This window comes from Podarcis muralis, chromosome 6 (genome assembly GCF_964188315.1).
Source record: "Podarcis muralis chromosome 6, rPodMur119.hap1.1, whole genome shotgun sequence".
NCBI classification, from domain to species: Eukaryota; Metazoa; Chordata; class Lepidosauria; order Squamata; family Lacertidae; genus Podarcis; species Podarcis muralis.
The window spans coordinates 7,407,876-7,431,897 of NC_135660.1; the positions used below are offsets into that span (position 1 = coordinate 7,407,876).

The 24,022-nt window shown below is 45.3% G+C and overlaps 1 protein-coding gene across 1 annotated transcript; it reads left to right on the plus strand.

The window, feature by feature from the left end:
- The first annotated feature begins 116 nt into the window (after nt 1–116).
- Nucleotides 117–20,745, plus strand: PSMD2 (proteasome 26S subunit ubiquitin receptor, non-ATPase 2). Its single transcript, XM_028731711.2, has 21 exons — nt 117–311; nt 1,927–1,983; nt 2,826–2,990; nt 3,444–3,565; nt 4,292–4,516; nt 5,848–6,006; nt 6,671–6,815; nt 8,054–8,114; nt 9,626–9,772; nt 10,878–10,984; nt 11,332–11,459; nt 11,542–11,629; nt 12,880–13,042; nt 13,165–13,266; nt 13,361–13,506; nt 14,775–14,858; nt 16,026–16,194; nt 17,150–17,244; nt 19,074–19,200; nt 20,101–20,219; nt 20,434–20,745. Exons 1-21 carry the CDS (start codon nt 153–155, stop codon nt 20,614–20,616), a joined length of 2,751 nt encoding a protein of 916 aa, XP_028587544.1. The 5' UTR covers nt 117–152; the 3' UTR covers nt 20,617–20,745.
- Nucleotides 20,746–24,022: the final 3,277 nt, after the last annotated feature.

Sequence of the window (24,022 nt, forward strand, 5' to 3'; positions counted from 1 at the left end):
CGTAACGTAACGCGTCACTCGGCGCGCGCGCCCCGCCGCTCTTTTTCATTTTTTTCACCTTACCGCGCCGCGGATTGGCCCGCCTAGGCCCCTCCCTCCCCCCTCGCGCCTGCGCAGCTCCCCTCCCGTCCCCTCAGAGGAAGCGTTCGGCGATGGAGGACGGTGGCGGCGGAGGGAGCAGCAGTTGCCAGAGGCGGTCTCAGTCGGGAGGAGGGTCGGGCCCCGGCGGCGGGGACGACAAGCCGGCGGCGCTGTGGAGCAAGGACAAGAAGGACCCCAACGCCTCGGCGGCGGACAAGGAGCAGGAGCTGGTGAGCTGCTGCGCCGGAGGGAGCCGAGCTGAGTCACCGCCAGGCCCCGAGCCGGGAGTTAGCGGGGACGGCCGTCGCCTCGGCGGCGCGTGACGTCGGGCCCCGATCTCGCGAGTTTGGGGGATGGGCCACATAACCCCCCCGCAACCCCTCCTCCCTTGTGGGCAGCGATTGATGGCCAGGGAAATGTCATTTCTGGAATGTGGGAAGAGCCGAAGGAGCATGTGCAGAGAGAGCTCTCTGGCAAGCCTACTGCTTCTGAGCATGTGCAGAGTTCCGCACAGAGCCGAGTTGCTTCTGAACATGTGCGGAATGCTTTTATGGGGGGGGCGGGTTGCTTCTGACAGCCGCAGCTGGGCTTAGCGGGATGTGAATTTCATCCCTCTTTACTCCCCTTTTTAGGGTGCGATGTTTATATTGTGCTTTTACGGCTTGCTTGTTTTGTTTTGTTTTGAGCTGCCTAGAGTGACTGGGGCAACCCAGTCAGATGAGCGACAAACAAACAAACAAACTAAAAATAATTACAGTGGTACCTCGGGATACATACGCTTCAGGTTACAGATGCTTCAGGTTACAGACTACAGACCCAGAAATGCCTTGGGTTAAGTACCTTGGGTTAAGAACTTTGCTTCAGGGTGAGAAAAGAAATTGCGTGGCGGTGGCGTGGCAGCAGCAGGAGGCCCCATTAGCTAAAGTGGTGTTTCAGGTTAAGAATGGACCTCCGGAACGAATTAAGTACTTAACCCGAGGTACCACTGTAGTGTTGTTTCTGCGGGCACTCGCAACCTGGGTTTTCCTAGTATGCCAAATGAGACCACTTGCTCAGTGGAGCTGGTAGGTGAGGTAATAAAAATGCTAATGACAATAATTAGTGGTACGTATTTGGCAATACTTTGGGATGGGTTATGTTTGCCACGGTAAGAAGTGGGCTTGCCCTCCCTCTGCTGAGAATATTATGATTGGGAGGCCCTCCTTCTGTTCCTAAGGGCAGGAAGGTTATATCTGGGCATATGAACCTGAGTGGGTGTGTTAAGAGTTTAGGATCTGATGGTTTCTTCCTAGGTGAGCAAAATGAAAATGAGTTAGATATGGCATTATTCCTCAATAGGGAAGGGAATTGCACAGAATTAAGACTGGTCCTTCATCTAATTTAAATGAAAGCCCCCTCAAGTTGGTAGTCAGTCTAGTCCAGTGCTGGCGACAAATCTATATAACTACCTTCCTAGGTGTTTTAGGCAGTCTCAGTGCTTCCTGTCACTCACCCCCTTTTCTGAAAGTGTTTATCACCAGTTTTGCCCAGCAGCTGAAGATCTTTTGGGCTGGGAGAAAGCGAGCACCCCCTCCCACTGCATATTGTTGCAAACATCAGTTGCACTTCAGAGCAATTGAAAGGTCTAGTTGATTTTCTAGTACAGGAGGAGAACATTTTGCATGGGGGTGCTGTTCCTGGCCCCTGCACGTGCTGGTAGAGCATGCAGAATCTCGCCCCTGTTCTGCCCTCTTCCAGGTCCAAAAGGATCCGCACATTGTCAATTGGACATGTGCAAAATGGTCACCAACAGTACAGGTTTTCCAAGAGGCCTGAAGTTTCACATCTTTCCTTAATTCCTTACAGTCTGAAGAAGATAAACAGTTACAGGATGAGCTGGAGATGCTTGTGGAGCGCTTGGGGGTAAGTTCCCTGTTCTTGACTGGGAGCATTATGCTTTTCTACATCAGTAGTATAGATCACTGTGTGGTGCAGTCACTCTCTGGAAAGGTAGAGTGCATGGTGGAGTCTGCAGGCTGTGTTGGTAATAGTCCTCATTCTCCCCACTCTACCTCCACCAGTCAAAACAATTTCTCTACTCTTCTCTTCTCCCAGGCGTTTGGCTAATTAAACAATGTATGGCCTTTGAAATTGTGTGTGGGGTTTGTTTCCTAGCTACTATATTTTGTATTTTTATGTTTTGTAAACCACCCTGTGATCCTCAGATGAAGGGTGGCATAGAAATTTTATTAATTAATTATTATTAATAATAATAATAATAATTAAAAGAAATTTACAAATTAGATCAAGTAGTAGTACTGAAAATGAAGCATCACAGAATAAATGCTCAGGTAAGTAACAATCTATGTATTAGTAGATAAAATTAGATTTTGCTGCATGTTGAAAGCTGAAGCAAATTAAAAGGTATAATCAACTTGTTACCTACAATTTCAGATAAGGCATCTCGTATTCCATAAATGTGGTATCGTTAAAAAAAAAAAAAAAAGCTTTCCCTGGTTGCCCCCTGGGTCACCAGGAGAGAATCTGGTGAAGAACTCAGGGCTAGGGCAGGTTCTTAAGAAGGTTATTGGCTTCAAAAAGTTATCTGTGTCTGTTTCCAGTAACTCTGTGTGGGTTTCTGGTGGCAAAGATGTGTGTTGACTCACATTGACACTATTAGATATAAAGAGGCGGTCTTGGAAGTGGTGTTTGGGTGGTGTTGTTTGATCCCCTCCCACTCCTGATAGCAACTGATTTTATTGTAGGAGCATGACACCACCCTCTATCGACCTGCACTGGAAGAGCTACGCAGGCAGATCCGTTCTTCCACAACCTCCATGACTTCTGTACCCAAACCCCTGAAGTTTCTGCGGCCACATTATGGCAAGCTGAAGGAGATCTATGAGGCTATGGCTGCTGGGGAGAACAAGGTATGTAACATTGTTTGGCCTGAGAAAGTGTTAGATGTCATCTCAAGTCTTGCTTTCATCTCTCCCAGTGCTGCAAAAGCGAATGTGGATTGCAAGTGCATTAAATTTATTTGAAAAGAAAGAAAGATGCCCTTCTGGTATGGATTGCAAGCCCACTTCCTGTCTTTGCAGTGGGAGGACTAGTATTTAGTGGAGTTGGTGCTGTTGTTTGTTCTTTGGAAAGAAGTGAACAACCTTTACCTTGAAGCATTGTGCCTTATGTATTTGGTTGGCCCCTATGAGAACAGAGTACTGGATTAGATGCAGCTTTGGTCTGATTCAGGGAGACATATTTTGAACTGGGGAAGATGCAAATTATAATATTGTTTTCAGTTCTGCTGTTCTTCAATTTATACCAACCATATTCATGGTTGACCATATGATGCATCTCTAACACTTGCTTTCTGCCCACAGCGATTTGCCGCTGACATAATCTCAGTTTTGGCCATGACAATGAGTGGAGAGCGAGAGTGTCTAAAGTACCGGCTGGTAGGATCCCAGGAACCCTTGGCCTCGTGGGGGCATGAATATGTCAGGTAAGCAACAAATGGAGATATTTGACTTTACTGAAACTCTGGGGTGTATTTTTTTGTATTTTAATTATTATTAACTGAAATGCCACCTTCTGGGTAACTCCAGGAGGTATGCATAGGGTTCCCAGGTGAGATCTCCCATCCAGGAACTAGGTGGACCAGCTTAGCTTCCACAGAACTGCTTCATCAAATTCCTACAGCAGCTCAGTGCTGTTTTCCATTGCCAAGCTAATATGCTTTTATCAGCTCAAAGAATTAATTATTTAATTATAAAATTTATACATTGCTTGATTGTAAAACACGCTCAAAAGCAGTTTATTGAAAAGATAAGACAATAAAATCAAGATAAATTTATGATACTTTAAAACGTACAAAAGCTAAAATGCTAAAGCAGATTAAAATTAACTGAACTTTCTAAGCATCTGGGAATCTTTTTAGTAGGTGCCAGAAAGTGTAAAATGAAGGCACCTCCTTGATCTCGATAGGCAGGGAGTTCCAAAGGGTAGGTGTCGCCACACTAAACAATATGATTTTTTACAATAATATTTTTTATTATTGTTGCTATTGCTATAATTATATTGGCAGTTTTGCTTCATTTGCAACCTGCTTTGAGAACAGCTGGTCAAACGTAGGTTATAAATCCCGCCAGAAACAAGATGAACCTGCCAGAAAAGAGATGAATAAATATTGCTTCTGTTGTGACTCTTCCCGCTGTTTCTTCCTCTACAGACACTTGGCTGGTGAGGTGGCCAAGGAATGGCAAGAAATAGATGAGGCAGACAAGACCCAGAAGGACACTCTTCTGACCCTAGTGAAGGAGATTGTGCCATACAACATGGCACACAATGCAGAGCACGAGGCCTGTGACTTGCTTATGGAGATTGAGCAGATGGACATGCTGGAGGAGTATATTGATGACAACGCCTATGCCAAAGTCTGCCTCTATCTGACAAGGTGAGGGAACTGTGGTGTTTGGTTCTGTGGTGTGTGTGTGTGTGTGTGTGTGTGTGAACTGCTCTGCTGAGCTAGGATGGAGACTTGGGCTTAAGGAAGTTGGTGTATTCAGAACCTTCTTGCCTCCACAGAGACTATTAAGTGGAGGACAGCAATAATGAGATCTAGTTCTTTGGTTTGGTAACGTAGAGGATACCTAGTTTAAAAAAAAATCTGTGGAACTAAGAAAGCCAGCCTTTGGATCCTGAGGTGTAACTGCATGAGAGGCACCTGGTATGGCAACAAATAATTAGCCAAGACCCTGTAGGATCACACAGAAGGACTTGGAAAATGGAGGGGAGCAGCCTGATGAAGAGTGGCGGGTATAGTATATTTGCAGGTATAGAGGCCAGAGAAGAACATTCTGAAAAACAGCAGCTGAGGGCTAAAAGGAGATGAGCTTGTGCAGGGTGGGAAGTGTAAAGGTTTAAGAGAGTACAAGATGGAGAGCTTTGAAAGTGGAGGTATTGTTCTGTTACTTCACAGTCAACTGATCTTTGCATTCCAGTTTTGATTATGACACTGCAGTGCACTTCAAACGAAGGCTGGAACCACATGGGCTAGCTTGTGTTTCCAAATGCCCACCCATCTCTCCACCTTTGCAATGTATCATTTGGTAGGGGACAATTTAAAGGACTAAAAGGGCAATTGGAGGAGGGGGTTTAACCCTTGCTTACCTCTTTTCCTGTGCAGTTCATTCTATTCTCTACAGTTGAGCTTCCAACAATTTTATTGTTGGCAATAAAATCCCAATGGGGGACTTGTGGAAAGGTGATGAGTGGAGGCAGGGTTAAATACCTTTCTCCCATTCACTGCTTCACCCTCTTGTAAATTGTGCCATCACCACCTTGCAGTGGAAAAGGTACAGTTAAACAATAGGACATGTAAGCTGGCAAATAATGTGTAGCTTTGGCCTAAGAGTGTCTGCAGAGTGAATTGATCTCTTGTCTTGGCTCACAGAACTGAAGTTCTTGTTGAATATTCACTGTGGTGTAGCTAATCCATCTTTAAGTAAAGTGTTTTATTGTCACAATTTGAACTGGGATGCCCCTTGAGTCTGGTAACACTCATAAACGTGGATCTTATTTACTAGCCATTGAGATTTCTGGCTGCATCAACAATGGGTGTGTGTGTGTGTGTGTGTGTGATGGCAAATATTTTGCTGTGCATACAGGTACGGTGTTCCCCCCGAATGTTGTAGCGATTGCCTTCTCATCCATTACTGAGGAAAGGGTTTGCCCACCATGTTGATACCACCCAAGCTTCATCATCTCCCTCCCTGTCTCTTGCAGCTGTGTTAGCTATGTCCCTGAGCCGGAAAACTCTGCCCTCCTCCGCTGTGCCCTCAGCATCTTCCGAAAATTCAATCGCTACCCAGAAGCCCTGCGCCTGGCTCTCATGCTGAATGACATGGAACTGGCAGAGAACATCTTTATCTCCTGCAAAGATGTGTATGTGGGGACCTTGTCTAGGGCTGGGTGTTGTCACAGAGGTCCAGGTTGTTGGAGGAAAAGGAGAGCAGATAAGTAGTGAGAAGGCCAGATGCAGTGAGCAAGGCTGGTGTGGTTATTCTCTCTTAAATCACAGGTCAGGGTGGGGAATGGCCTTAGAACTGATAAGCAAGGAGTAGATGAACCGCATCCCACAGGCCACATCTGGGTTCCCAAAATGTTTTCTGTGACCATACCAAAGTTTTCATTTAGTTTTTTAAATTACCTTTATTTTTTTGCTGACCGCTGACATTGGTCCCCTGCTGTGATTTTGTGATGCCAAAAGGTTTTTGTGAACCTCCCCCTCAAAAGTTCTTCCAGAATTTGATTTTTAAAAAATTAAAAATTGGCCATGACCACTTAAACTGGCCACACCTGAAAGGTCATAGTTTAATGGTAGAGTAACTGATTTGCATGCAGAAATTCACTCGTTCCATTCCTGGCATCTCCATGATGCCTTAAATACATAAATTACTTGCTCTAAACCTGGTCTATAGTTCTTTTTTTGGCTGAAAGCTAGGAAGATACTAGTGAGGTTTCTGCAAGCCTTGTTATGTGAGGAATGGAATGTTGCATGCACGGTTCCTTGTGCTCACATGCTTGCATTTTCTGCCCTTTACTGCAGGGTTGTTCAAAAGCAAATGGCCTTCATGCTGGGTCGCCATGGAGTCTTTCTGGAGCTAAGTGAGGATGTAGAAGAGTATGAGGATCTCACAGAAATCATGTCTAATGTCCAACTCAACAGCAACTTTCTGGCCCTGGCCAGGGAGGTGAGTGCCCTGCAGACTGCTGTGAGCTCACACTTATGGATGGAAGTGACCATTGGATCATGTAGGGGAGCAGTTGTCTCTGGTGATTTGCAGAAGACACATTTAGAATGGAGCGGATAATATCTCTAATAAATACCAAATTTATTAGAGATGTCTGGGAATACTTACCGAGGCAGTGAGGTTTAATTTAACAGAAAACCATGTGAAACTTTGTTTCCTTTGTCTTTTGCAACCAAAAATTGAAAGTTATTGTTCTTGAGATGAAATGCCTCTTAATTAAGGGCCAAGTGCCTCATAGGCTATTCAGTTATCCCCTGTGACTAGGGGTGTGTTGCTTGAGAGACCACCTTATCCCTTAAACTCCCAATAGATTGCTGTGATCTGTGGGAGAGTTTCTCCTGCAAGTTTCTAAGGTCTCAGGAGCCTGTTCTGCAGTAACTCAGAGCAGGGCTTTTAGTGTGGCTTACCCTGTTCTGTGGAATAACATTATTTGTTTCATGTTTTTAGTTATTTTCAATGTACATCACTTTGAGAAGGCAGTTAATAATTTGAGGATAATAATTATGGTAATGATAATAATGCAGCATGGGCTGCAGTGTTGTGTGGACTGGGCTGGGATGCAGAAGTCAACTTCAGGGACCCAAGCTCATTAGAGGCAGAAATATTTCTTCTCAATCCTTTTTACATACCTTGGTCTCTGGATTGGAGGTTTTGCTGTGGTGTCTTGAGGAGGAAGAGAAGGCTAAGACAGGCTTGCAAGTAGGTTGCTTGCACTGCAGAGCGACTGGGGTTAAAGGACTGACAACTTGGCATAGCTTCTGACAGAAGCATAGCTTCTGAAAAATGGCATACAGCCTTTTTTGCAAAATGTGTATCATGGCAACTGATTGGTCCCCAGTGGAGATGAGCTATACAGTGGTACCTTGGTTCTCGAACATAATCCATTCAGGAGTCTGCTCAACTCCCAAAACGGTTTGAAAACCAAGGCGCGGCTTCTGATTGGCTGCAGGAGCTTCCTGCACTCAATCAGAAGCCGTGTTGGGTGTTCAGCTTCTGAAAAACATTTGCAAACCAGAACACTTCTGGGTTTGCGGCATTCAGGAGCCGATTTGTTCAGGAGCCAAGCCATTCGAGTACCAAGGTACCACTGTAATGCTTTCCTGTAAAGTTAGGAAAGCCATGTTATGGTGCTGCGGCATCATATGGCTAAGAAGAATAACCTCTTCTTTTCCTTCCAGCTGGACATCATGGAGCCAAAAGTGCCAGATGATATTTACAAAACCCATCTAGAAAACAACCGTAAGTGTTCTACTCAGAGCAGTGGGGTAGCCATCCAGGCAGCTTCATCAGGGTCCTGACGGCAGAACCAAAGTTTATTCAAGTTACAGTAAAGGAATTTCACTTATAAAGTAAATAAAAATGGTTTCATGCTATGTTACATATCTACAGTGGTACCTCGGGTTACATACGCTTCAGGTTACAGACTCTGCTAACCCAGAAATAGTACCTCGAGTTAAGAACTTTGCTTCAGGATGAGAACAGAAATCGTGCTCCATCGGCATGGCGGCAGCAGGAGGCCCCATTAGCTAAAGTGGTGCTTCAGGTTAAGAACAGTTTCAGGTTAAGAACGGACCTCTGGAACAAATTAAGTACTTAACCTGAGGTACCACTGTATTAGATTTTGAATGACAATATACACATTAGCATGTACTTTATACGAATAAAGTACATGTTAATGTGTACATTTTCATTTGTATACTGCTATTGTCTTTAGGCACTCAAAGCAGCTTATATACCAATATCTATAGCATATTGAGACTGATATCTCGATCATCATAGCAATTTCTAAAATTCACACATTGTAATATGTAGCATCTATTACACGGCATCAAATCAGTGAGCTTTTATCAGAGCTAGAAGAGACCTTATGAAATAGGCATGCTTCTGAAGCTCTTAGTAGATTGGGCCTGGCAAACTTCCCTTGGGAGGGAATTCCACCACACAGATATCACTGCTGAATATCTCTGTTCTTAAGTAGAGGCTAACTGTAAGCAGATAGTCTAGCTGAGTTTAGCTGCTGCTACTGTTCATTGAGTTTATATCCTGCCCTTCCTCCCAAAGGAGCCCAGGATGGCAAACACACCCACAATTTAAAAAGAAAAACAGTCTACTCTAAAACAGTTTAAAACATTTAAAAGCAGATTCATTTAAAAACATAACTTTATCCAGTGATCTTGGGCTTGTCAGGAATAGTCTGATTAAGCTGCCAACTGCTGCTTGCTGTAATATTTGCACATTTATTTTGCGACGACTGTGGGTTTGGAATAAAACAAACTTAAGAATTAACTGCAGGCAGTGGTGGAACCTGGAGCAATGTCTTGCCTGCTTAGTTCACAGGGATGATCTGGTATTGTTATATGTAAGAGCTGGGGGATTCCAAACTTTTCAAGGTTTGACCACATGCAAGGTATTATGATAGTCCAAGCTGATAAATAAGTAGTTCTGCCGGAGCTCTTAGGCTCACCAAATTACTTGTGCTTTACTGCAAAATGCTGTGTCTTGTCTTCATTGTTGCATGCAGTTTTCTATATTAATCAAGCAATCATTCAGCTAGAAAGTGTAGGTGTCTTTAATAGCTGGTGACTACTCATCCTGCAAAAATGCTATCTTTCCTTGCCTGCCACGTGAGATGAATGGGAGAAGTGTGAATGGAGCGCTGGCTGAGAGGAGGACCTGTTTGAGTAGTTCTAGGCTGACACCGGAGTCTGTCATCCTCAACTGGCTCCCTCTTGTGCGTTCTGCTCCTTCAGGGTTTGGCGGCAGCGGCTCTCAAGTGGATTCGGCTCGCATGAACTTGGCCTCGTCCTTTGTTAACGGTTTTGTGAATGCTGCTTTTGGGCAGGACAAGCTGCTGACAGACGACGGCAACAAGTGGCTGTACAAGAACAAGGACCATGGTGAGTCGGAAGAGGAGCAGGCAGCAGCTGGTCTGCTTGGGAGAACATTGTGGGGGTGGGAGGGGGATGGTGGTCAGAGAGCTCTCCCCTACTGTTTTTCTGTGGCAAAATTTGACTGAATGACCTTTTTGACAAGGGCCTGGTGATACTTTTGTATGTTATACTTTCTAACTTGGTGCTCTTGGCCAAGGACTTCATTCCTGAGGTTTGAATTCTTTTGGCTGTTATGGGCTTGGGACATTTCGTTCATTGGTACTGGGAGTGCTGCATGTGTGACATTCGCTCAGTTAAATTGGTTGCTTCAGGCCAAACTAGGGGTGAGGGGTTAGCCACTTTTGTTTATTTTTATATTTCATTCGTGGCATCTGCATGGATGATAGGTGGCCCAGGATTTGCTTTTAATTATAGATCGATCTGGCATAAAGCAGAAGGTGGGAAGCAATTTTTTACAAAGAAATGTGTGCATAGGTGTGGAAGCATCCCCTGCTTTGTCTCCCCATCCTCTGTCACATCAGGCACTTTACTTCCCCAGCCTGGATCTCTGAACATGGTGCGTGATGGTGCCTCACACCTTTTCATTTTAAGACTTAGGACCCCTCCCCTTACTTTATATGTGAATAGGAAAGGCATAAACGAACGAGATTGCTGCTGCCTTGCCAAGATTGCTCACTCCAACCCAGGCGTGAGCCATGTTTTCCCCTGGGTTAGTTCTTCAGAGTGTGAAATCCTCACCATTTGATGTGGGGTTGGTTTGACTTTGCGCAGCTGAGAGTATTTGAGTTAGATGATGTCTCATCTGAAAGACATCTCATTACTGTGCCAAGCAGTGTCTTGATGTGAAACACCTAGCTTTGAAATAAGGGCTAGTCTCTTGACCTTTAAGGCTCTTTGACTTTAACACAAGGTGTTCTCTGAAAGCCTGGAATATTTTTGGTTACTGCTATCATCTGTTAAGCAGCCTTTGCTGCTTGCCCCTCCTAGTTGTCCTGAATCCCTTTCTTCTTCCTCCCCGGTGTAAATTCCCATAACCCCAACAAGACATCCTCTCATTCTCTTATAAGAGTGTCCATCTTCACCCTAAGCATCTTTTACATTTATTTTATAGGGATGCTGAGTGCTGCAGCCTCGCTGGGGATGATCCTGTTGTGGGATGTGGATGGGGGGCTTACACAGATTGACAAGTACCTGTACTCCTCAGAAGACTACATCAAGGTGGGTGACCTTCCTTTCAGCCTGAGTGTTAACTGCTCACAGCAATCCAGTCATATCAAAATAACAAGACAGACTCTTTTTAAGAGTATAGGAAGTTTCTTTACACTGAGACCACTAGTCCATCTATCTCCACATTGACTCTTATTATCAGGTTGGCATGTGAGGCATCTGAGTGACAGGTCATCTGCCCTGATTCATCCGGGCAAGGACTACATAACTTCAGTCTTTAACATAATGCCACCCTCCAGTTGGTTTAGCCCTTTTAGCTTACTAGATACTGTATGGGCTTGTCATGACATGCGTTGTACTTGACATTGCCTCCCCACTTCCTATTTTGTGTCCTATAGTCGGGGGCTCTTCTGGCTTGTGGTATCGTGAACTCTGGCGTGAGGAACGAGTGTGACCCTGCCCTTGCATTGCTCTCGGACTATGTCCTCCACAATAGCAACACCATGAGGATCGGCGCCATCTTTGGGTGAGGACCTGCCTAGGCTTCCATTTCCTTCTCTGCAGAGCATTGCATATATCATTCTAAGTGACATGGTATTCTCTTGCAGGCTGGGGTTGGCGTATGCTGGTTCCAATCGAGAAGATGTCCTGACCTTGCTTCTTCCTGTAATGGGAGATTCCAAGTCCAACATGGAGGTGAGGGAACAGCGCCACAGCCATCTGGTGCTTCGGTCAGCTGCTTGCCCAGGGGTGGATGGATGGGGCTGTGTCTTTCATGGAGTGTAGAAGGCAATTAGAAGCAGAGTTTCTGTGCTCTAGCTTGGAGTTTGTCTTTGTGTGAATGGCTGAGGGCCATTTAGTTGACTCAGACTTTTATGTTGTAATATTGGGGTGTGTTCTTCCCAGAGTCCAAAACAGAATGTTGGATCTAAAAAGTAAGTAACCTAGTAAAAGCCTGTTGGTCTATCCTATTGATAATGAGAAGGCAGGTGGACCAAGACCTCTCCAAGTGACCTTGGGAAGGGGGAGGTTCATATCCCAATGCCCTCAGCATGTCGCCCAGCAAAATCCAATTTTGATAGGAAGTTGGTACAACTTTAAAGATGCACAGGACTCCAAAAGCATCCCTGTGGAGAGCCTTCTGCTTGACTCTCTTGGCTTGGAAGGATTAGTGAAAAGGTTTATCCATTTCTTAAGTTTGCAGAAACGCAGACCCTGAAGTGTGGATGTCATCGCAAGCCACTTAAACGTGTTTGCCATGCAGTAGGCAGTGGGCAAACAATGCTCAAGGCCAACCTAGGAGTTGTGTAACCTTGAGGTTCTGAATGCCAATATATGTCAAGTCTAGGTTTGAAAGATGATCTTGACACTCTTCTTCTCACGTGGAATGGTTCAGAGTTCTTGGCTACCTGAAATCCCATCTGTAGTGGTTTGTATAAACCTTGAGGAAACCAGGGAATGCTGAACCCGTGAAATGATGTGTTTCCTAGTTTCAACTGCTCAGTCTAGTAAAGTGTGACTAGTTTTAACGGTTGCTTCAGACCTTACCCTGATAGATTGGCGGCTATCACTTGGAAAAAGGGGAATGTTGCCATGCATATTCTTCCCTTTGTGTGCTGCAGGAAAATATCAATGAGCAGGTGTTTCAGTGATTTGGCTCTTGGGAAGTAGCACTGCTTTGCAGGAATCTGGTGGATAACTTTCACTCTGTAGTCTCCTTCAGGATGCTGCTTACAATATGCCTCTGAATTCCAGTTGTTAAGAATCATAGGTGGGGGGAGGGCTGTTGCGCTCAGGTCCTGCTTTGAGGCTTCCCACAGGCATATGGTTGGCCACTGTGAGAACAGGATGCTGTAGGCCTAGCCGAGCCAGTGGCCTGATCAAGCAGGCCCTTATTGTATTTTCCAGCTGCAAGGATTTTGGTGTGATACTATTTTTCTCCCCAGGTGGCCGGTGTGACAGCCCTGGCTTGCGGAATGATTGCTGTGGGCTCATGCAATGGAGATGTTACCTCCACCATCCTCCAAACCATCATGGAGAAATCTGAGACGGAGCTGAAGGACACTTATGCCAGATGGCTACCGCTTGGCCTGGGCTTGAACCACCTTGGTAAGCACATTCACTATGGCCAGGTCTGTGGGTGTCAGGCACACACTTGTGTAGTGAGGAGGAAGGGTCTCTGGTCAGTATTTTGGGCTTCTCTTGAGCTGCTGTTGTGATGTTTCCTATAGGAAAGGGTGAGGCCATTGAAGCAATCCTGGCAGCACTGCAGGTCGTGTCGGAGCCTTTCCGCAGCTTTGCCAACACGCTGGTAGACATCTGTGCCTATGCAGGTGAGTCTGGGCTCAGCATTGTTCTGGCTGCTTGTGAACTGGGTGTTGGAGGCCCCAGTCCCATTTTACTTGTGGTCTTGGGTTTTTCCTCCAGGATCCGGCAATGTGCTGAAGGTGCAACAGCTTCTCCACATCTGTAGTGAGCATTTTGACTCCAAAGAGAAGGAAGAAGAGAAAGAGAAGAAAGAGAAAAAGGACAAGGAGAAAAAAGAGAACTCTGCCGACATGGGGGCTCATCAGGTAGGGTAAAGGTTCCGGGTCTAAGAAAAGGTGAGAGGTCTCTCTCTCTCTCTCCCCCCCCCCCCCCAGATGCTGTGAATGGGAGAACAGAAGCTTACGGGCAAGGCAAACATTTGGCATCTGCTGTGTGTGCAGAGGTTCCCAGGCTCAATCCCTGGCATTTTTACTTGAAACATCAAATAGCCAATGATGGGAAAGAGCCTCTGCCTGAGACCCTGGAAAGCCACTGCCTGTCAGAACTGATTCTACTTGGTTCTTCAAACAGTTTGGCCTTGGCATATGGTTGATTCTTGTGCTCCCAACCTAGACAGATGGGCTGACAGCTGCATAGACAAAGGTGATTCTGCTCCTTGGCATTGGGATTGACTGTGCAACAAGACCAAAAAGAAAGTCTGGTTAAACAATTTTAAATTGTTGCCTTAGGTTTGTGCTTGAAATAAAACCACCAGCTTAGTGATATGTTGAGAAATGATGAAAAAATAAATCCTGAAGAAATGTCATTGGTTATCTGCTTGTAGGGTTGTATAATTGTATATGCATGGTAACAATCAACACCAAAAGCTGGTCTTAAAGTGCAGTTTTGGTTGTACCAGCCCAGAAGTGTGGGCCCTTGTTCCTAACTGAGGAGAAATTGCTGATAATTTGCAGCATCAGCTGGTTGTAATGTCCTCAATTATGTCCTCATCTTGAAATCAGCACAAGGGTGCTCTTTCACTTCATGGAGTATTTGAAAGCACTTGGTCATGGTTGTAGGAATATAGGAAGCTGCATTATACTGGGTGTTGACACACACTGGCAGTGACTCCAGGATTTGAAACTGGGGACACTACCAGCCCTAGTTGGGAGATACCATGGATTGAGCTTGTATGTAAACAGGTGCTTTACCACTGAGCCATAGCCTTTCTTCAAAATACTAGCTGCTAATATTTTATTGCCCAATTGGATGGTGTTGCCTTCCTGTTTGGCGAAATGTGATTTAATTCTGCTAGTCATGGGGAGGGCCATATGGGGCACTGTGGAATAAAGAGCCCTGAACTAAACCAATGGACAGCAATCAGCCAGAATTGGGCTGACAGATTTGAGTGTAAAGTTAGTACTAGCCTGGGAAACCTTTTTTCTTTCTTACTCTCACAATAAAAAGCTCTGAGGCAGTCTTAGGGTGGCCTTGCTTGAGGAAGTTGGGATGCCACATTTAGCTTTGGGGAAAATGTGTTTCATCCATGTCACAAGGTATCCTGTGGTTTCAGAATTTGTATTTCCCTCTGCAGGGCGTAGCTGTACTGGGGATTGCACTCATCGCTATGGGGGAAGAGATTGGGGCCGAGATGGCTCTGCGCACCTTCGGTCACTTGGTGAGTAGGATGGTGTGGGGGAAATGTTCTCTCCATTTGGGGGCAAAGATTGCCACTTGGGATCCAGTGTGCAGCCAGGGATCATTCTGTGTCATTGGCCAGCCCTGCCGTAGTCTGAACTGAAAAACAGAATAAACTTGCCTGCTGTTCCAACCCCTTGTCTGAATTCCTTCCTCAGTGAAGCCAAGTTTGTCACAATTTTGAAATAGTTTTGCAGGACTAATGGAAAAGAGAGAAGACCTTCCAGGATTACAAGCCATGTTCTTCATTTAGCCCTACAAATAAGGGATTGGTCTGCTCTTAAATTTGAGCAGCACCTACCATTAAGTCATGACAAGGGAAATACTGTTTGTTGGAAGGGTGGGGTAGAGGAGAGCCTTTTGACTAAAAAAAAAAAAAATCTGTCGTGTGAATAATGCAGATCAGACTAGGTCTCTGGAATGTCCCTAGTTGCCTAGGAATGTGTTGCTTCAACATGCCTTTTTTTTTGGTGTTTGTGTATAATACAGCTAGATATATTAAGTCTACCCTGAGAGAAGAATTCTGAACTGGAAATGTGTCCCTAAGGGACTGCACTGACACTGGGGAACAAAGTGAAAGTCTGTCCTATCCCGTTCATTGCCTGCAAGTTCCAAGATCTACATTCCATGTGTTCCAAAACATTTCTTGGCCCTGGTTCACATCACAATTTATACAGGCTTGTTGGGTGGTCTGCACTCTGGTGCACCACTGTAAAGGGAGGGTGACCTCAGCCAAGGAAATACTGCTGCTGCTGCTGCCCCTGTGAGCTGCACTGCTCCCACCCCTGGTCTGCCAGCCGTATGCAGGGTGTGAGCTGTGAACCTAAATGAACATTGCATTCCTGAGAATTTAGGAGGGGCAGGAGTTGCAGTTTGAAACTACAAAGCTTTGCATCTAACAGATGTTGTTTTAGGGTTTGTTGAGACTTTAGCTTTGCTTTCTCTGTGGATAAACTGGATGGTTGCTACATATTGTCTGTGAAGCCCTTCTGCTAAGAGTTTGGAGTTACTTTTTGTTACTCTGGCAGCTGGTGGATGCTCTGATGCCTCTTGGACTGCTGCTGCAACCTTCAGAAGGGCTGCATTTTTGTCTCTGGTTGCGTGTGTCATTCAATCCTGGCCTCACCTTCTCCTCTTCCTTCTACAGTTGCGGTATGGGGAACCCACTCTTCGCCGAGCTGTCCCCTTAGCCCTGGCCCTCATCTCTGTCTCTAATCCCCGCCTCAACATACTTGACACCCTCAGCAAGTTTTCCCACGATGCTGACCCAGAAGTGTCCTACAACTCTATCTTTGCCATGGGCATGGTAGGCAGCGGTAAGCATGTTCAGAATTTTGGGTGACTGTGCAGGCCATGGGCCAATGGGAAATCCATGCAGTTGGTCTGAAATGCCTTCTGACGATCCAGAATGCTCTGGTGTTTAGAATACAGCATTGACAAGTGCAGAGGAGAGGTTGGATTCATGCAGGCGCAGTCTCCAATTGCTTGGGGGAAAGCTCTGGAGAGGAGGTGGCTATAGGGAGGTGGGGACTTTCAGTCTTGGCAACTGATCCATGGGGCAAGACCTACCAGGGAGGAACCACTGTGCTCATTAGGCACGACAACCCACCCAGTCTGTGCAGATCGTGTTCTTGCTGATAAAGAGTTAACTCCAACTTTGAATGGTGTGATTTACTGTTGGCTCGCTTCTGACACAGTGTTAAGTCTATTTCGGAGAAAGCGGGAGGAAGTATTTTGTGGCACTTTAAAAACCTAAGAATTTATTTTGGTACGGCATCTTAGGAAGCTGCTGTACACATGGTCAGACCATTGGCCCACCTGGCTTGGTCTTGTCTGCTGTGGCTGGCAGCGACTCTGCAGGGTTTCAGGTGGAGGTCTCTCCTGGCCATACTTGCAGATGCTGGGCTCTTGCATGCGAAAACAAACTAAAATGAAAACTGAAAATATGTGGACCACAGTGCTCCTCTATACATTCACTTCAGTTTTTCTTCTCCCCCATTAAGCATGAGTTAAAATATGTGCAATAACAAAGCTAAAATCTTTTGGATCTTTCTGCGATGGGAGATTAAGGGCTGTACCACCCTGCAGGCTCCTTTACATGCCCTAAGTTGCACTCCCTATGGAACCTCCCCGTGCATACCTTTTCATTTTGTCTAGTGGTGGGAGGAATCCCCCTTGTTCGCAACAGCAGTCCTGTCCTACCCAGAAAGTGATTGTGGGAGCTTGGACTTTTTTAGTTGCTTCCTGATCCCTCCTTTCCGGACCTCACAGGTACCAATAATGCCCGCCTGGCTGCGATGCTTCGGCAGTTGGCACAATATCATGCCAAGGATCCCAATAACCTCTTCATGGTGCGATTGGCCCAGGTAAGTGGCTCAGCTTAAACTCTGCCCCAAGCTAGAGGTTAGCATTGTTAACTTTAGAGTTGTTAAACAGCTAGATTAATATACCAAATATTATTATTAGGCTGCATCTGTGATTAACATTCTCAGCAGAAATAGTGACTTTTGAAATTTAGTATAGGTGGGTTTTTGTTCTGCTTTTGTACTGTGCCACTATTCCTAGGCAGAGATTTCACAGCAGCAGGACTAGGTTAGGGTTGCTAATGGGCTTGCTTTGAAGTACGGCTGCAGGGTTTTGCAGCAGTGGCGGAAGGGGAGCTGCAGAGGTGTGTGTTCAGGGGGTGTCTGTATGGGATTGTTGTGTGTTTTGCTGTGCTGATTTTCATTCCCCTTGGTGTGCTTCTATCCCCACTAAATATTACCAGAAGACAGATGCATTTTTCCCCCTCAGTTTTGCCTCTGTCCTGTTTTCCGAATAATATTTCTCCAATGCTGTCAGTGCCCATGGCATTTTAAAGAGTAACTGCAAGAAAAGGCAATAAAATAATAATAATGCATCGAGGCAGCCTGTGGTTTGTAAAAAATTATGCAGATTGGGCAGATTTACAGTATTTTTGCACTGTGTAATCTGCTTATCAGCATCTTGAGAAGTAGAGACGTCACCTTGCCAACAAAGGTCCGTATAGTTAAAGCCATGGTTTTCCCAGTAGTGATGTATGGAAGTGAGAGCTGGACCATAAAGAAGGCTGATCGCCGAAGAATTGATGCTTTTGAATTATGGTGCTGGAGAAGACTCTTGAGAGTCCCATGGACTGCAAGAAGATCAAACGCATCCATTCTTAAGGAAATCAGCCCTGAGTGCTCACTGGAAGGACAGATCGTGAAGCTGAGGCTCCAGTACTTTGGCCACCTCATGAGAAGAGAAGACTCCCTGGAAAAGACACTGATGCTGGGAAAGATGGAGGGCACAAGGAGAAGGGGACGACAGAGGACGAGATGGTTGGATAGTGTTTTCGAGGTTACCAGCATGAGTTTGACCAAAGTGCGGGAAGTAGTGGAGGACAGAGGTGCCTGGCGTGCTCTGGTCCATGAGGTCACGAAGAGTCGGACACGACTAAACGACTAAACAACAACAATCTGCTTATGCTCGTTATTGGGTGGAGCAAGGGGCTATGCAGAGCACCAAAGCCCCTGCTCTGAATCCTGGGGACCATATTCAGCTACACCCTTCAGTCTTTCAAGATTTCCACAAACATTGCCCATGCATCAAGCACTTACAGGATCATGATGCATTTGCAACCCTGAATGGGAGTTTAGGGGGATGTATAGAAAAGAGCAATTAGAACTCAAGCAGCTTATCAACTTTCTGAGAAAGAAATGGGATTTGGGGCTTTGCAAAAATAATAATAATGATGCAGTATAGTACCACATGAAAGGTTTTCAGTCTGTGAAAATTATTTGGAGTCTTGGGACCTGCATTTCCAAACAGTCCCTGCTGTGACCTGTATCTCTGTCATGGTGAGGAGGGTTGTCTTCCTGTAGAAGGAAGGAAAGCTGGAGAGAGGGTGGAGGGAAAGGGAGCAGGTCTGCAAGGGTTGGTGAAGCACCACCACCGGGCACTCGGAGCAGATCTATGGTAGCAGTTTGGAATGATAATGCATACACACTGCTGACCTCTTACACTCCTCACATAGTGACAGCAAGTTCAGAATAGCCAAATGTTTGGTGTTTATTGAATGTTAGGTTTATATCCCACATTTAAGTTGAATGAACCTCAAGACTGCTTGCGAGTGGTCCTTTGGTCCCAGCCATGGATTTCCCCATCACCAATATATTTTCTGCTTGCTATGCAGGGCCTGACACACCTCGGGAAAGGGACCCTCACTCTCTGTCCTTACCACAGTGATCGGCAGCTCATGAGCCAGGTGGCCGTGGCAGGCTTGTTGACTGTGCTGGTGTCCTTCCTTGATGTCCGTAACAGTAAGTATTGGCCCCTGGAGTTGGGGAGTATAATTGGCTGGCCCCTCTAATGGTGAACTCTGGAATTAATTACTTTTCAGTGGTTAAGAGACTATTTCATTTTTACTGGAGGCAGGTGCCATCATTACTGTAATGTTTTTGGCCCCCGTTTTTCAGCCATCATTCAGATGTGAACAGTTGAGAGTAAGTGGAGGAGTTCTAGGTGTCTAATTCTGGAACTCCTTTCCTCTAGAGATCCACAAAGCTTCAAGGGAGAAGCCTTAGTACACAAGATCCTTAATTCAGTGCTCCTAGAATTCTCCTTTCTCTTTAGCGTGAGATCCTGGAGAGCTTTCGTAAGTCAGGCTTAACAGTTATCCAGTTCGGTGGGTCATTGTTCTGACATACATAAAGGATTCCTTCGTATGTGTCTGAGCCTAGGCTTCCGGGCCATAATCCTGCTTTGGTTTTGTACTGGAGTATAGATGACAAAGAGCAAAATTCATGTACCCAGTGGCAGTAGAGAATAGCACATGCACATTTAAATTGCCACTTGGAAAAAGACAGAGAAATATGGTAAGTGCTCTCCTTTGTCTTTTGCTGAAAAGAGCTTGCTTGGCTGATGAGGACCATGTCCTTTTTGTGTTCTAGTTAAATAAAAAGTGAGAAAGTGCTGTTGATGATCAAAGGACGATAATGATATTTCTGTTCTATATTACTGTGCATCAAAATGGTAGCTGAATCAATAGACAGACAAGATATTTTTTTTAATGTGGTTCATTGATCCCTTGAATTCTGTCTCTGCCTTTTACTGGTGAACAGATTTAATCAAGTATGAGGGCAGCTTTGGATTGGATAAGGGAAACTTCCTTAGTGGACCAGTCTCTGCAGGCCTTGACTTATGTTTCCTTTCTCTCCTAGTAATTTTGGGGAAGTCCCACTATGTACTGTATGGCCTTGTGGCTGCCATGCAGCCACGCATGCTTGTGACCTTTGACGAGGAGTTGCGCCCCCTGCCAGTGTCTGTGAGAGTGGGGCAGGTAAGTAGGCTCTGAACAGTAGCTGGGAGGGTCCCTGCTTTGCTTAGGGATCCCATGGGGACTTTGGCTGTTCATGGGTTACTATGGGTAGCCTTAGTGGAGAATGGGGATCTGGGGCTCTTTCGTTTCCTGGCTTCCCTGAAGGCTTGAGGACCAGAGGGTTGGGGGAACAACTTTCCTGTTCACTAGCACTAACCTCTGGCCTTCCTCTCAGGCGGTGGATGTGGTAGGCCAGGCAGGCAAACCGAAGACTATCACTGGCTTCCAGACCCACACAACACCAGTGCTGCTGGCCCATGGTGAGCGGGCAGAGCTGGCCACAGAGGAGCACTTGCCAGTGACACCCATCCTGGAGGGCTTTGTTATTCTTCGCAAGAATCCCAACTATGATGTCTGAATTGCCTGAGGTTTTGGGGTGGGGTGGGAGTGGGGAGTAGGATGCGGCACTGTGAGGAGGGACTAGCCTCCTCCATCTTTTTTGTTACAGAAGGAGCTCTTCTTAGGAAAATAAATTGACCGGAGTTAATTTGGCTTCCCGTTTGTTCTGTTCTGATCTTCCTATCTGTAGAATGGCAGTAACCAGAAATCCCTTGGCCTTTACTTAGGAATAGGGAAGGTAGGTTGTAAACTTGTTGGGCTGTGCATAGGCTGCCTGTAGTCTCCCAGGAGCAGCTGCAACCTGGACACTGTTATTAAGAGGTTTGTGTAGCTGACATCTATTGATGACTGAACAAAGTGTCTCATATTCATCACTACACTTGAAAAGGGCAAGGAGAACTTAGGTGGTTTTGACAGCTGGAAAACTATTTGGTGAAGATTGTAATGCTTGAAAAGAAAGTATTCCCTCGAGAACACAGGCTACAGAGGTTTATAGATTACAACAAACTGGGCAGAGGGCTGAAGGCCCCTAGCCATTGGAAGATTCCAAGTCTTACTGTGTCATATCCTGTCCCCCTGCTTTGATTACAGGGTCACTCCACTTTGCCAGCATGCCTTCTAGCTTGGTGGTAAGCGCAGGTCTTTAAAAATGCAAGACTCTTGCAGAAATTGTTCTGTTGTGGCTCCCACACTACCCAGTATTAATTCACAGAATACTGCCAGATCCTTCCAGACCAATAAAGTGGCTGCATTTCTCTAGTAAAGAAAGGCAGCAGTTCAAGGGAAGGATGCAATTTTTCAGTCACTTTGTTTTCTAACATGAATAATCAAAGAGATACAGAACGGCAGAATCACATTTCCAACCACGGAAAGGTATTTGGGGCTGAGGAGCTGGAAGAAACAATGGGAGACCATGTATGGGTGAGCTAGTAAACTGCTGTAATCTTTTGTGTGCTGGATAGAAACTCAAGGGAATCTTCATATGATAATCATATGGTGCTGCTGTGCTATCCTACATTTTTACAGAATCAGATGAAGTAGGTTTGCCTGAAGAATTGTTTCAACTCAAAATGTGCTGGACTACAGCAGGTCTCCTGAGCACAAAGCCTAAAGGTCTTGCCTGGCCCTCGGTTGCCTCTGTAGCCTATGGCATCCCCATCTCCACATTAATTCACCAGAGAAGTGTTGAGGGGCTGATTTGGCATCGGTTTGTCCCAGCATTAACAGCACAGGTGTCAAAACGAGGGCAGAGTCCAGTGGGTGGGAGCTGGCATCTTGGGAGGCTGATAAAGGCAAGATGATGCAAGATGGCACATCGTGCCCCCTGGACATTGGTTAGATGTGTGTTGGGTCCTCCAGCCCCTCTGAGGTTGAGACAGATGCTGTCTCTGAGTCTACAAGCATCATATAGCCATTTATAAAACTAATTTGGTGAGTTAGTTTTAAACAGATTGGCCAAACTTGGCCCTCCAGATGTTTTGGGACTACATCTCGCATCATCCCTAGCTAACAGGACCAGTGGTTTGGCCATGTCTGGATTAGACAATGTAAATGGGTGGGCACCACCACATCTTTGAGAATACCAGAGTTTAACTGCACCACGTGAAGAAGTAATTCCTTCTGTCTGTCCTGCATCTCCCATCATTCTGCTGTAGTGGATTCTAGCTTTGGAAGAGGGAGAAAAAGCTACTTTCTCCATGCCATACGCTTCTATTGTGTCTCTCCCTCCCTTGCCTTTTTTCCCTAAACAAAATAGCCCCCAAATGTTTTAAGTTCTCCTTGCAGGGGAAGTTGCTGCACGGCTTGTGAGTATTTTGGTTGTTCTTCCCTGCACCTTTTCCAGCGGTGCACCTTTCAAGTTTAATATGTTGTAGATGCATTTGATCAGGGAATACTATTTAAAACATGTATATGTATGTGTGTGTGTGTATATATATATAATTACACACACACACACACACACACACACACCCCATTGTGGCTGTAAGTACTTTTCAGAAATCGCAAAAGGATGCATTGCACCAGTCTCCTAAATAGCCAAATTGTACCTTTATTTCACTATTAGAAATACATCAACTGAGGCATTTTTTTTTAAATAGCTGTAGGTCACAAGATAAGTCATCCTTGCTAACCGCACAGCTATATGCATTGTACTGATTAGAAAGTAAGCAGATGGAATCTCCTCTATTATTCCCCTCATGGCTGTGGGGCTGGGGGATTTATTTTCTACTTCCTTTCCTTAAATCCTGATACTGAGTATCTCAGTGCTATTATATACCTTGGGTGTCTACATTTCTTTTTTTTTAAAAAAAGTAAATTCGGGAAGACATCATGCCAAGGCTTAAGAATCACTTGCTATAGAGCAATGCAAAAGCCAGAAGTTTGGCATGTAAGAAACCAAATGTTGGGACAATTAAATGGTAGACACGCATTTTTTTGGGACCCTGTGGTGAGCTTATTCAAATTTACATTTGAGTCTGCTGGCCAGGGAGGTGAAAAGAGGAGCAGGCGATCCCTCATGAAGGCTCTTGATCCATAACTGCCAGAAATCTTACTTTTTCCTCGTCTTTTGTTTGAAGAGTTCACCAGACGGTCTGCAGATTCTGACATAGCCTGTGTTTCCTGTTTTATCTCAGTTCTTAGTGGTCCTGATGTTGGCAAGGAGTTTTCTTGAGCATCTGTATACTGCAGCTTAGGCAATGAGTTCAGATCTCTTGTAAGAGCAATCTCTGGCAGCACTGCTAACAGGGAGGAAAGGAATGGTAGAAAAAAATACAAAGGTGGCGGAAAGAAAAGTCACGTCTACTTCTGACGCTGCCTACCCGGCCCCTGTGGAAATGTGTCCCTCTTTAGAAAAAAAGGTTCCCCACCCCTCATGTGAATGACAAGAAAGGAGGAGTTTTTAGTGGTTGGGGACAGAACACAAACCTTACAAATTAAAAGGAAACAGAAAGGCACGGCAGAGGAGTGAGTGGGTTTCATATCTGACTCTGGGCTAGGTTTTTTGCAGAGGTAGTATGGGTGGCTGAAGGGAAGAAAAGGGAATTACATGAGTCAGTGCTACAGAAAAGACTAACCGTCCCTCCTGACTTGAACACTGGGTGATGGTGAATAAGCATGATCTCATATGAAAGAAAACACTTCAGCTCATTCATGCTCAGGCTCATTTTGCGAGAGGATGGTGGGGTGAGATGACTACTGCAGAGTGTCTGCATCGTTATCTGTCACCATAAGCAACATTTAGCAATTATCTTGCTTGCTGACTAACCAACAGTGTGATTTTGAAGCGTCTCTTGACAATTGGATTCAACTGCTGATCAAAGCCAGAATTCAAGATACGGATGTACTATGTTATTTAAAAAAGTGTCCTTTCTGACTCTAGCTTGTTCAAATTCCACAAGTGTCTAAAAGAACATTTGATGGCT

What these genes read in the sequence shown, in the direction of transcription:
- PSMD2 (XM_028731711.2), top strand. Translation starts at nt 153, where the DNA reads ATGGAGGACGGTGGCGGCGGAGGGAGCAGCAGTTGCCAGAGGCGGTCT. An exon ending in CCTCAGAAGACTACATCAAG is followed by an intron (nt 10,985 to 11,331) that starts GTGGGTGACCTT and finishes TGTGTCCTATAG; the next exon opens with TCGGGGGCTCTTCTGGCTTG. An exon ending in CCGACATGGGGGCTCATCAG is followed by an intron (nt 13,507 to 14,774) that starts GTAGGGTAAAGG and finishes TTCCCTCTGCAG; the next exon opens with GGCGTAGCTGTACTGGGGAT.